The sequence below is a fragment of the Rhinopithecus roxellana genome, chromosome 5 (assembly GCF_007565055.1).
Source record: "Rhinopithecus roxellana isolate Shanxi Qingling chromosome 5, ASM756505v1, whole genome shotgun sequence".
Lineage (NCBI taxonomy): Eukaryota > Metazoa > Chordata > Mammalia > Primates > Cercopithecidae > Rhinopithecus > Rhinopithecus roxellana.
In genome coordinates this window covers 167,374,570-167,388,824 of record NC_044553.1, presented here as the reverse complement: position 1 = coordinate 167,388,824, position 14,255 = coordinate 167,374,570, and the positions used below count along the sequence as shown (strand labels likewise).

Here is a 14,255-nt window from a genome sequence, read left to right as displayed (position 1 = left end):
TCCCAGGTTCACGCCATTCTCCTGCCTCAGCCTACCAAGTAGTTGGGACTACAGGTGCCGCCACCTTGCCTGGCTAGTTTTTTGTATTTTTAGTAGAGACGGGGTTTCACCATGTTAGCCAGGATGGTCTCGATCTCCTGACCTCGTGATCCGCCCGTCTTGGCCTCCCAAAGTGCTGGGATTACAGGCTTGAGCCACCGCGCCCGGCCTGATTGGCTTCTTTTACTTAGCATAATGTTTTGAAGATTTATCAATGTTATAGCATGTATCCATACTTTAATCCTTCTTATTGTCAAATAATATTCCATTGTATGGATATACCACATTTTGTTTGTCCATTCACCAGTTGAGAGACATTTCAGTTGTTTCCTCTTTTTAGCTGTTATGAATAATGCTGCTGCTACAGTCTGATTGTTAGTGTCACCCCAGAATTCATATGCTGGCACCTAATACTCAATGTGATATCATTAAGAAGTGGGATCTTTTGGAATTAAGTCGTGAGGGCTCCTGCGTCAGCCTCCTGAGTTCTCCTGCGTCAGCCTCCTGAGTTGCTGGGATTACAGACGTGTGCAAACACATCTGGCTAAGTTTTGTATTTTTATTAGAGGCAAGGTTTCATCACGTTGGCTAGGCTGGTCTCGAACTCCTGATCTCAAGCAATCTGCCCGCCTCAGCCTCCCAAAGTGCTGGGATTACAGGCAGTGAGCCACCATGCCCAGCCTTTTCTGTTGTTTATAAATGACATAATCTAAGGTGTTTTGTTATAGCACCCCAAACAAAGACAACTGTTATGAATAGTTATGTACACTTTTTTGTGTTAATGTAGGTTTTCATTTCTTCTGAGTGTAAACCTAAAAGCAGAGTTGCTGGGTCATGTAGTAACTCTATGTTTAACATTTTGAGGAACTGCCATATATTTTCAAAAAAGGCAATTTGATTTTAGAGTCCCAACAGCATTGTATAATGGTTCTAATTTCTCCACATCCTTGTCAATACTTGTCATTCTCTGTCTTCTTTATTTTAGCCATCGTAGTGAGTGTGAAGTTGTATCTCATTGTGGTTTTGTTTGTATGCCCCAAATGACTATTTATATTGAGCATCTTTTCATGTACTTATTAGCCATTTGTATATCCTCATTGGAGAAATGTTTATTCAAACACTTTGTCCATTTTTTAAACAGGGTTGTCTTTATATTGCTGAGTTATAAGAGTTATTTACAGATTCTGGATACAAGTCTCTTATGGGATATACAATTTGCAAAAATTTTGTCCTATTCCATGGGTTATTGTGTCATTTTCTCAATGAAGTATTATGATGAAGTTCAATTTATTTATTTATTGTCACTTATTCTTTTGATATCATATCATCTGAGAAACCATTGCCAAATCCAGGATCACAAGCATTTATACCCATTTTCTTCTAGGAATTTTATAGTTTTAGTTTTTACATTAAGGTTGATGATCCATTTTGAGTTATCTTTTGTATATGGTATGAGGTAGGGATCCAACTTAATTCTTTTGCATGGTAGATATGCAAAGTTATCCTGCTGTCATTTGCTGCAAACAGTGTTTTTTCCCTATTGAATTGTCTTGGCACCTGTGTCAAAAATCAATTGACCATAAATGTAAGGGTTTATATCTAGACTCTTAAGTTCTATTCTATTGATCTATGTGTTTAGCCTTATGAAACTACCACACTTACTGTTGATTTGTAGTAAGTTTTAAAATCAGGAAATATGAATCCTCCAGCTGTTTTTCTTTGGTCCCTTGCATTTTTGTGTGAATTTTAGGATTACCTTCAGAAAAATAAAAGGCCATTTGGTAGTTTGTGTTTAATCTGTAGATCAATATGGGAGAGTATTGCCATCTTAACAATGTTAAATCTTTAGATCCAAGAAAATGTGATATCTTTCCATTTGTTTAGATCTTCCTTAACTTATTTCAACAATATTTTGAGGTTTTCAATGAATAAATCTTCTTTATTTAAACTTATTCTTAAATATTTTTATTCTTTTTAATGCTATTGTAAATTGAATTTCTTTTTCAAATTCATTTTCAGAATACTCATTGATAGTAAATAGAAATACAATTAAGAGGTAGGGTCTCACTATTTTGCCCATGCTGGTCTCAAACTCCTGGCCTCAAGTGATTCTCTTGCCTTTGACTCCTGAAGTTACAGGTTACATGCATGAGCACCGTTCCTGGCCCTCAAAGTATTTTCTAATTTTCCTCTGTTTTTTTTTTCTTGATTCTTTATTTAGGAGTATGTTGTTTAATTTCCATGTATTAAAAAGTTACCCAATTTTTTTCTGCTATTTTTTTATTTCATTCAGTTGTGGTCAGAGAACACACTTTTCATTATTTTGATATTTTAAAATTTATTAAAGTTTGTTTTATAACCCAACATTTATTCCCTCCTGGAGAATGTTTCATGTGCACTTGTGAAGAATGTGTATTCTGCTACTGTTGGGTGGAGTGTTCTATAGCTATCTGAGTCTAATTGCCTTATAGTATTGTTCAAGTATTCTCTATCTTTATTGATCTTCTATAGCTATCTCAGTCTAATTGGTTTATAGTGTTGTTCAAGTATTCTATTTCCTTACTGATCTGCTGTAGATATCTAAGACTAGTTTATAGTGTTATTCAAGTATTTCCATATTGATCTTCTGTCTCATTGATCTATTTATTATTGAAAGTGGGATATCAAAGTTTGAAACTACCATTGTATTATTGTCTATTTCTTCTTTCAATTCTGTTAGGTTTGTTTGTTTGGGGTGTGTGTGTGTGTGTGTGTGTGTGTGTGTGTGTGTATGTTTGAGATGGAGTCTTGCTCTGTCATCCATGGCTGGAGTGCAGTGGCATGATCTCAGCTCACTGCAACCTCCGCCTCCCGAGTTCAAGCAATTCTCTTGCCTCAGCTTCCCAAGTAGCTGGGATTACAGGCACATGCCACCACGCCTGGCTAATTTGTGTATTTTTTGGTAAAGATGAGGTTTTTCCATGTTGGCCAGGCTGGTTTCAAACTCCCGATCTCAGGTGATCAGCCCACCTTGGCCTTCTAAAGTGTTGGGATTACATGCATGAGCCACCGTACCCAGCCTGTCAGTTTTTACTTTATGTATTTAGGGGCTTGATTGTTATGTCTTCCTGATGGATTGACTCTTTTATTATTATAAAATGTTCTTATCTCTAGTAACAATCTTTGTCTTAAAGTCTACTTTGTCCAAAATATTAGTAGAGCTACTCTAGCTGCCTTTTGCCTTTTGCTTTTATGGAAGAGTTGATTTTCAGAGGCACTGACAGCCATTCTGGAAAGCAGAACCTCTAACTACTTCTTACAACTGTTAGACATAGTTGTTCCAGTTTTAGGTCGGCTTTCTCCCCCATTTCCAAAGTTACCTTTTGGAGACTCCGTAATGCTGCGTAGCTTTGCTGCTTTTATTGCTGCTTAGGATCAGCTTTCTTGGGTTGGCTTAGTCATTACGATGAGTCCTTCTGCTTTCCGGTTTCCTAAATTTTGTAACCGTTAACTCCTTTTCTATTTTCTTTTTCTTTTGAGTTTATTACTTTTAAAAAAAATCTTCACTATTATATCAATGGCTTTTCCAAGGAAACAGAATTCAATGAGTGATTTAAATCTTGTATTCAAGGGTAAACTCTTTAGCTTTTAGTTGCTTTACTCTTAGTAACCTAAATTTTCTTGTATAGTCACCAGCATTTTTTTTTTCATGATTAGAGCGCTTTTAAATATCAGGGCTCCAGATACCTGCTAATATCCCGAATTTAATTAGAGTGCCTATATTTGGGGTTATATTATCTTTTAAATTCAGGCAAGGGATCTGAATATCTTTGATTCAAAATAAGAGTCAGCTGCTTCCAAGTCGGCTCACTGCTTGATTTTCCTTAGAGCAATGATTCCCAAACTTGACCATGTCCTGGACCTCATCCCCAGAGTTTCTGATCCAGGATGTCTGGGGTGAGGCCCAAGAATTTGGATTTTTAGCAAGTACACAGGTGATGCTGGTGCTGCTGGTCCCAGGACCACAGTAAGAACCACTGCTTTAGTGTGTGGACGGTGAAATGTTCCTTTTGGACGCAGGGAGGACATTCAGGAAACAGATGAGAACAAAGAAGGAGAGAAACAGAGAGAAGTTGGTGCCTACTTCCTCTTATCCCATTGCTTCCAGCTTGTGGCACCCCTTCTGTTTTCCCCCTTTCCCTGCACCAACAAAACCTGACAAAATCTGCTTAGAGAAGAGTCTCCTGGCATCAGAATTGTACTTTACTTAAAGGCAAAAAAACAAAAAAAAGAGTAAAGTGAATAGCCATGCAAAACCTTAATTTGAAACCCTTCAAAGGTTGTTGTTGTTTTTGAAATGGGATCTTGCTCTTGCTCTGTCATCCAGGCTGGAGTGCAGTGGTACAATCACAACTCATTGTAGCCTCAAACTCCTGGGCTCAAAGGATCCTCTCACCTCAGCCTCCTGAGTAGCTGGGACTACAGGCGTGCACCCTCACGCCCAACTAATTTTATTTTTTTTTTTTTTGGTAGAGATAGGGTCTCATTATGTTGTCCAGGCTGGTCTCAAACTCCTGGACTCAAGCAGTCCTCCTGCTTCAGCCTCCAATAGCATTGGCATTACAGACATGAGCCACTGTGCCCAGCCCATAATGTATTTTTATGAGGAATTTTAAAGGAGTTGGGGGCGGGGGGGCAGAGGCTTATGCCTGTAATCCTAGCACTTTGGGAGGCCAAGGCAGAAGGATCACTTGAGACCAGGAGTTCAAGACCACCCTGGGCAACATGGCAAAACCCCATCTCTACAAAAAATACAACAGTTAGCTGGGTGTGGTGGTGCACACCTGTAGTCCCAGCTATTCAGGAGGCTGAAATGGGAAGATGGCTTGAGCCTGGGAGGTCAAGATTGCAGTGAGCCAAGAATGCACCACTGCACTCCAGCCTGAGTGATAGAACAAGACCCCATCTCACACAGACACAAAGGTGGGGGCAGTGGGTAGGAAGTCTATGCAGGGTCCAGAGAAGTCATTACATAATTTTATGAGAAGAACTAGGGTGAGTATTTTCTAAGGCAACAGGATGCTAGGCAGTTTTGTTAAGAAGTCCCTTGTCCTCAGGTTTCAGTTATCTCCTAGTTGTAAGTGTGAGAAGGCGGACGCAGTGTCCCCAATGTCTACTGGTGGGAGGAGCCCAGAGTTAAGGCCATTCCTCTGGGCTCTTTTTCTTGTGGCCATTTGGAGATTCTACTGTAATTGTCTCATGTTTAGCTTTTTTTGTTTTTTTTTTTCCCCTCAGAATGTTTTGCAGTATGTTTGCAAATATTGAGGAATAAAATTGTGGCCCCAAAAGATAGTATCTCAAAGGATAAAGATAGTTGGGAGGAAGCCAAGAGAAGTGAGGACCCCAAACCCTTTCTCAGATGAGGCTGCCTTTCACAGACACTTTTATTACTTACAGTGCAAGGCACCTGGATAGTTCTAGTGCTTGAGAAAGTCAGGAGCTGGGGAGACAGGGAATAGGGTCTTGATAGATGAAATGAGAAAGCAAGTTGTAGGAGATGAGTTTTGCCTCCAACTTGTCACTTCCTTTCTTAAGCTTGTTGTTTAATCTATCAAATGATGATTTGGTTTGAAATAAATCCCAAAGGTGCTTCCATCTTGGCATTCTTTCCCCCCCCCCCCCACCCCGAATCACCTCTTATATGTTTTGAGCAGCCAAGGGAAGAAACCAGGTCTCTTGACTTCTAAGATAGAGCTCAGAGTACCTAGATGATGCAATCATCCGGAACCATGCGGTCCCAGAGGCTCCATGTTATTTCCTGTTAGAGGTTTTCAGTGGCTTTGGAATAGAAGGAAGTTTATTGCTATGACAGTCAGGCAGCCACACTGGGGAAATATGCTATATCGTGTTGTGTAGGAAAAAGTCAGTATTATCCAATCTGGTAATCTGATTTTAGACAGCCTGGAACAGGCTATGGCTGAGCAAAGCATTAGTCTTGTCTCCAAAACAGTTTTTTCTTGTTTTGTTTTGTTTTGTTTTTTTAAATCAGTGTGTACTTGGCTTGTCTGTCTCTTTTAGATACAGAAATATACCTTGCCTGAAATTTATTTTCATTCTTATTTTGGAAGCAACTAAATTGTTCTGAGATGTTCCTTGTAGCAGTAAGTAATTTAGCATTTACTGAGCACCGTCTGTGTGCCAGGCTTGGTATGAAGTGATAGAAATGTAGAGAAACACTCTGAGGTAGGGAAATATATCTAGCAGGAGGAGGGGAGAGAAAGACAAGGGGGAGAAAAGGCTGATATTCATTTATCCATCCCTTGTTTTATTCCTCAGAGATTTGTTTAGCATTTGCTATGTGCCAAGCTCTGTGCTGGGTTCCTGGGATATAAAAGTGAAGAAGACAGAGACATCCTGTATTATCGCAAAACCACACTGCAACATAGCATGGTTAGCCCTGAAATAGAGGAGGACACATCAACCTGAGAGGGGGTAAAAGTACAGGTGGGATCCAGATTCATGGAGGACTTCCTGAGGAGGTGACCTGGAAATGCAAACAAAGTACAAATGCAGGCCAACCAAGTGAGGGAAGGAACAGTTAAGCAACAGCTAAAGAGAGGGAGTGCTTAGTTGTGTGTAGAATGTGTATTTAGGAATGTGGATTTAAGGAAGAACAGGAGGAAATGAGGCCATAAAGGTAGGCGAGGTTCCGCTCTTGAAAGAGGTTTTATCCGTCGCTTAGAACTTTGAACTTCAACCTAGAGTGATGGAGAAGCCATCACTCTATATCTCTTATATCACTTAAATATCTCTTAATGGAGGAATTATTACAGGAAGCTGCAGCCATTTAAAAAGGCATACAGATGATATAACCATGTAGATATTAAGTTAAAAAAGCAGAATATGGCTGGGTGTGGTGGCTCATGTCTGTAATCCCAGCACTTTGGGAAACCGAGGTGGGTGAATCACTTGAGGTCAGGAGTTCAAGACCAGCCTGGCCAACATGGTGAAACCCTGTCTCTACTAAAAAATAAAAAAAATAAAAAAAAAAAAATCAGCTGGCTGTGTTGGCAGGCACCTGTAATCCTAGCTACTTGGGAGGCTGAGGCAGGAGAATCACTTGAACCCAGGAGGCGGAGGTTGCTGTGAGCCAAGATCGTGCCACTGTGCTCCAGCCTGGGTTACAGAGTGAGACTTGTGAACATAAAAATTGTGTGCTCACTGTGATTGCTGATACATGAAATATATTTAGGTTGGTGCAAAAGTAATTGTGCAATTACTTTTGGACCAACGTAATTAATTATGACAGTGGCAAAGCATGGGAGGATGTCTAAAAGTAGAATCTGTTACTTGCATGGCGAGAGTCTTTAAGAATTCCTTTATAATATTCACTCAGCATTGTATATGCAAATAGATCAAGATACAATCCCTTCCCTCTGTCGTCGAATATGGGGAGAGCTGATAACTTTCATGCACTTTTAAAGAGTGTGTGATTGCGAAATGTCTAGAATAGGCAAATCAATAGAGACAGAAAGTAGATTGGTGGTTGCCAAGATCTAGGGGGAGCGAGGAATTGAAATGACAGCTCACAGGCACAGGGCTTCTTTTTGAGCTGATGGAAATGTTCTGGAATTATATAATGGTTGCGGTTGGACATGCAACCTTATGAATATACAAAGACTTATTGAACTGTATAATTGGTTAAAATGCTTAATTTTATGTTATACGAATTTTATCTCAATAAAAATTATAGGAAGAAAAAAGGTGCTGATTCCACAGAGATGCTATTGCTTATACCTTACCTTTATTTTATTTTATTTTGGTAGTAAAAGGCAATCGCAAATGTGAGTTGAACTGCCAGGCAATGGGCTACCGCTTCTATGTAAGGCAAGCTGAGAAGGTCATCGATGGCACCCCTTGTGACCAGAACGGCACGGCCATCTGTGTGTCTGGGCAGTGCAAGGTAAGTGCCCCTGAACTAGGGTGAATTCTTAGGGTGTTTGATCTGTGACTGCTGACTCCATTGTTTTCCAGGGAGGGACTGGAAAACACTGGAAATCACTCTTGTTGCCCAGGCTGGAGTGCAATGGCATAATCTCAGCTCACTGCAACCTCCGCCTCCTGGGTTCAAGTGATTCTCCTGCCTCAGCCTCCTGAGTAGCTGGGATTACAGGCTCACGCCACCACACCCAACTAATTTTTTGTATTTTTAATAGAGATGGGGTTTCACCATGTTGGCCGGGCTGGTCTTGAACCCCTAACCTCAGGTGATCCACCCACCTTGGCCTCTGGGAGGAGTGGGCTGAGATGGGGCTGCTTGGTCAGCCCTGACTGTGCTTTTGATCTTTGTGCGTCACCAGGTCCCACTCTAGCATTTCCATTATTAAGTGATTTATGTTGACACCACATGCTTCACAAGGGACACGGCAATCTTTGCTAGTTGGATCTGGAGCTCCTTCCTTGCCTGTGAAATGGAGGTTATGGAAAGGGCACTGCTGGTTAAATCAAGAAATGGTTGGCGTCATGAGGGTGGCATTTTAAGGGAACGGCATATTTTATCTTGCCTCTCCCCAGAAGGGGCAGGCTTCCAAAGGAAAGTTGTTTCGTGCCTTTTATAGCAGAAGTTGTACTTTAAACAGGAAGTTTTCAACCTCCTTGGGCTTCTGAAGTCTGTTCCAGGAACTCCCCGCCTGGCGTTCTGCAAACATTCTGGGCTTGAGAGAATCCTTGTGGGATACTCAGTGTTGACAGAAAGCACCATTTGGTTAAAAATAGGCATCTTAGATGAAATGGCACAAATTCTGTAGCCACATTAATTTGCGCTTGAACTTCTACCCTCCTTTCATCTACATATGTATTAGTGGAGCTAAGCTTTAGCAGGTAAATGACTCTGGAGCCCAAATGAAGAGTCTATCTTAATTAGCACTCTATAGCTAGCTGGCAGACCAAGTTTTATCACAGGAGGAGCTCTTTGGCTATAACACCTGAAAGTTCCTATTATACTTTGAATATAAATTGCTACAGTGTTTAATATTAGGGATATTGAGGTGTGATTTGTGAGCACAGCCTACCCTCCCAATAACATTTTGAATGAGGAGGTTTCAAATAGGATGCAAAATAACTTATAAAGCAGGATTGATATTCTCAGATTTTAAAAAAGTATATTTTTAATTATTATGAGTGTATAATGGATGTATATGTTTATGAGGTATATGTGATATTTTCATACATCACACATCATACAATGTGTGATGATCAAATCTGGGTAATTGGGGTATCCATCACCTCAAGCTTTTATCATTTCTTTGTGTTAGGAACATTCCAGCACTACTCTTTTATTTTATTTTACTTTATTTATTTATTTTTTGAGGTGGAGTTTCACTCTTGTTGCCCAGGCTGGAGTGCAATGGCATAATCTCAGCTCACTGCAACCTCCGCCTCCTGGGTTCAAGTGATTCTCCTGCCTCAGCCTCCTGAGTAGCTGGGATTACAGGCTCACGCCACCACACCCAACTAATTTTTTGTATTTTTAATAGAGATGGGGTTTCACCATGTTGGCCGGGCTGGTCTTGAACCCCTAACCTCAGGTGATCCACCCACCTTGGCCTCCCAAAGTGTTGGGATTACAGGCCTCAGCCACCTCGCCCAGCCTCTACTCTTTTAGTTATCTTAAAATATACAATAAATTATTGTTAGCTATAGTCACCCCATTGTGCTACCAAACACTTGATCTTATTCATTCTAACTGTATTTTTTTGCCCATTAACCATCCTCACTTTATAACCCTGTCCCTACTACCCTTTCCAGTCTCTGGCAACCATCATTTCACTCTCGGTCTTCAGGAGTTCAATTTTGGTTTTTTTAGCTTCCACATATGAGTGAGAACATGTGCTATTTGTCTTTGTATGCCTGGCTTATTTCAGTTGACAGAATGTCCTTCAGTTCTATCCATGCTATTGCAAATGACAGGATTTTGTTCTCACATTTTGAATGCAAGTTCAGAAAGGAACAAGGTGTCACTTGATATCTGATGTGTATGAAGTACCTTTGGAAGAGCAAACACTGAAAGAATTAGGATGCGGTATAGAAGAGGCAGGAAACATCATGGGAAACATCATAGCCTCCAATTTTCCGCTCCTTTGGAAAAACCACTGGTTTTCACACATCGTCTCAGAGCTTCAGCATCCTCAGAAAATACCCAAGGGCATTCTCTTAGAGTTTTATGATCTCCAACTTTTATGTTCTCTGTTTCTAAATGTTACTGAATTAAAATGATGGGCCTGATAGCAATCTAGCTTTATCTTTCAGATCCCAAATCAACTGTTTAATTTCCTGAATACAGGTGCACACTGCTGAGGAATGGTGAATGTAATGGTAGAGTATAATGGTTACAGACCTGCCCCCCGAAGTCGAATTGCCTAGGTTCAAGTCATGCCTCTTCCACTGATTTACTGTGTGATTTTGTAAAAGTTACTTAAGCTCTCTGTGCTTCTGTACATCATCTAAAAAAGGAGGATGGTACCTACGTCCTGTGTTGTGGTGAAGAGTCGTGACCCTATAACAGGGTCTGGCATTCAGTAAGCATACTGGCATTTATTAGTATTATCACTGCGTATGCTTACATATATATATATACCATTGTACCTGGATTTTCTATGCAAAAGTATTTGCCTTTTCTTGTTGGTTATAGATTTGTCAGACACAGATGCTCTTTTGGGTCAGCACTCTCACGCTATAGTGTGAATCACTGGGGGATTGCAGATTCTGATTCAGTAGGGCCTGGGGAAGGGCCTGGAAGTCTGCTTTTCTAACAAATTTCCATGTGATATTGATGCTGCTGGTCCCTGGATCATATTTTGAGTAGCAAGGTTTTAAGAGACACTGATTAAAATATAGTTAACAAAGAGCCAGAAATATAAATATATGGTGGTGAGATGACTTGGAAGGAATATGAAATGTGGTCTTTTCACTGGGAGAACGTTTTCTTAGTATTTCATTAAATGTCTATTAGCTGATGATACAAAAGAAAAGCAAACACTTATAAGGACATGGATATGGATTCTTACTAATTGATGAAAAACATTCAAACTTTACGGCAACACAGTTTGCAGATAATAATTGCTAAAAGCCTAAAACAGACATTTTCCAGGATGTGAGTATATTAATAGGGTTCTGATGCTACTAGGACTACTTGGATACTACTTTGCATTTGTTCTCTGTATTTGCCTGAAGTTCCCTCATTGAAGTTGTTGGAACCACTGACTATCCTGTCCTCTCTAGAACTTCAGTTTAAATAATCAGAAGTACATTTGCTTCCCAGGCTGAACTTCTGTTTACTTTACAGCTTTCAAAGGGTGACGTGTCCTGTTCTAAATATTTGATTGGATGCCCAGACTTCGAATTGATTTCTCCACCTCTCTGACTTGTGGCTGAGAAAGCCATCGCTCGCAGACAGTTTTCCCTAAGATGTGTGTCTGCATCTGAAATAGTGACACAAAGCCTCTCCTGGCCACATAGAGTTGAAAGAAATAGGCAGGCTTGCAAGAAAAGTTAATGAAAGGTGACAAGCATTGCATAATAATATGAGCTGAGTCTACGAAAGAGTCCTCATGAGAGGAGGGCACTGTCCTCACATCGAGCCAAGTAAAAGCCCCAGGCCCACCCATTGCTGGCTTGAATGCTCTGTTTCAGCTCAAGCTAGAGCCTATGTTTACCCAGTTCTGGAGCTCCCTGTGTTTCATTTATTTTTAAAAAATTCTTAATTTGTCACTTTTGTGGGCACATAATAGATAGAGTACATGAGATAATTTAATACAGGCAGACAATACGTAATAATCACATCAGAGTAAATGGAGTATCCATCCCCTCAAGCATTTATCCTTTGTGTTATGAATGATCCAATTATACTCTGAGTTATTTTAAAATTACATTATTATTGACTATAGTCACCCTGACATGCTATCAAATACTAGATATTATTTATTCTTTCTATTTTTTGTACCCATTAACTATCCCCACCTCCCCCTTAACCCCCACTACCCTTCTAGCCTCTGGTAACCATCATTATCCTCTCTATCTCCATGAGTTCAATTGTTTTAATTTTTGGCTTCCACAAATAAGTGAGAACATGGCAAGTTTGTCTTTTTTCTTTTCTTTTTTTTTTTTTTGTTTAGATGGAGACTTGCTCTGTTGCCTAGGCTGAAGTGCAGTGCTGCAATCTTGGTTCACCGCAGCCTTCGCCTTAGGAGGTTCAAGCCACTCTCCTGTCTCAGCCTCCCGAGTAGCTGGGATTACAGGCATGTGCCACCACACCTGGCTAATTTTTGTATTTTTAGTAGAGACAGGGTTTTGTCGTGTTGGCCAGTCTGGTCTGGAACTCCTGACCTCAGGTAATCCAGCCACCTTGGCCTCCCAAAGTGCTGGGATTACAGGTGTGAGCTACCTTGCCCAACCTGAAGTTTGTCTTTTTGTGCCTGGTTTATTTCACTTAACATAATGACCTCCATTTCCATCTATGTTGTTGCAAATGACAGGATCTCATTCTTCTTTGTTTCTAAATAGTACTTTATTGTGTATATGTACCACATTTTCTTTATACATTCATCTGTTGATGGACACTTAAGTTGATGCAAATCTTGGCTTTTGTGACTAGTGTTGCAATAGACATGAGTGTGCAGATATCTCTTCGATACACTGATTTCTTTTCTTTGGGGTATATGCCTACCAGTGGGACTGCTGGATCACATGGTAGCTCTATTCTTAGTTTTTTGAGGAACCTCCAAACTGTTCTTCATAGTGGTTATACTAACTTACATTGCTACCTACAGTGTAAGAGGGTTCCCTTTACTCCACATCCTCACCAACATTTGTTATTGCCTCACTTTTAGTGAGTTATTCACTCACATTTGAACTGGGGTGAGACAATGTCTCATTGTAGTTTGGATTTGTATTTCTCTAATGATCAATGATGTTGAGTAGGTTTCCATATACCTGTTTTCCATCTGTATGTCTTCTTTTGAGAAATGCTTATTCAAATTTTTTGCCTATTTTAAAATCAGATTATTAGACATTTTTCCTATAGAGTTGTATGAGCTATTATATATTCTGTTTATTAATCCCTTGTCAGATGGGTAGTTTGCAAATATTTTCTCACATTGTGTGGATTGTCTCTTCACTTTGTTGATTATTTTCTTTGCTGTGCAGAAACTTTTTAACTTAATGTGGTCTGATTTGTCCATTTTTGCTTTGGTTACCTGTGTTTGTGGGGTATTACTCAAGAAATCTGCCCAGTTCTATGTCCCGGAGAGTTCCCCCAATGTTTTCTTGTAGTAGTTTCATAGTTTGAGGTCTTAGATTTAAGTGTTTAATCCATTTTGGTTTGATTTTTGTATATGGTGAGAGAGAGAGTTTAGTTTCATTCTTCTGAATATGGATTTCCAGTTTTCTCAGCACCATTTTTTTTGAGGAGACGGTCCTTTTTCTAATGTATGCTCTTGACCCCTTTAATGAAAATGAGTTCACTGTAGATGTATGGATTTATTTCTAGGTTCTCTATTCTGTTCCATTGGTCTATATGTCTGTTTTTATGCCAGTACCATGCTGTTTTGGTTACTATTGCTCTGTAGTATAATTTGAAATTAAGTAATGTAATTCCTCCAGTTTTCTTCATTTTGCTCAGGATTCCTTTGTCTATTCTTAATTTTTTTTGGTTCCATATAAATTTTAGAATTGTGTTTTTCTATTTCTGTGAAGAATTTCGTTGGTATTTTGATAGGTATTACATTAAATCTGTAATTTGCTTTGGTTTTATGGACATTTTAACAATATTAATTCTTCCAATCCAGGAACACAGGATATCTTTCCAATTCTTTTGTGTTCTCTTCAACTTCTTTCATCCATGTTTTATAGTTTTCATTGTAGATCTTTTACTTCTTTGACTAATTCCTGGGTATTTTATTTGTAATTATTGTAAATGGGATTAGTTTTTTAATTTATTTTTCAGATTGTTTGCTGTCGGCATATAGAAATATGTATGTTCGCTGTTCCCATATAGAAATGTTACTGTTTTTTGGATGTTGATTTTGTATTTTGCAACTTTACTGAATTTATCAATTCTAATCATTTTTGGTGGAGTCTTTAGTGTTTTCCAAATATAAGATTATATCATCTGCGAACAAGGGTAATTTGACTTCATCCTTTCCAATTTGGATGGCCTTTATTTCTCTCTCATGTGTGAT

At 39.4% G+C, this 14,255-nt stretch overlaps 1 protein-coding gene across 2 annotated transcripts in view; it reads left to right on the top strand.

The window, feature by feature from the left end:
• Positions 1–14,255, top strand: part of THSD4 (thrombospondin type 1 domain containing 4) — a 702,136-nt gene that overhangs the window by 309,145 nt on the left and 378,736 nt on the right. For both annotated transcript variants that reach the window (XM_030929758.1, XM_030929757.1), the window contains exon 7: positions 7,845–7,981. In XM_030929758.1, the coding sequence (XP_030785618.1) occupies positions 7,845–7,981 (137 nt within the window). The remainder of the gene's footprint in view (positions 1–7,844; positions 7,982–14,255) is intronic.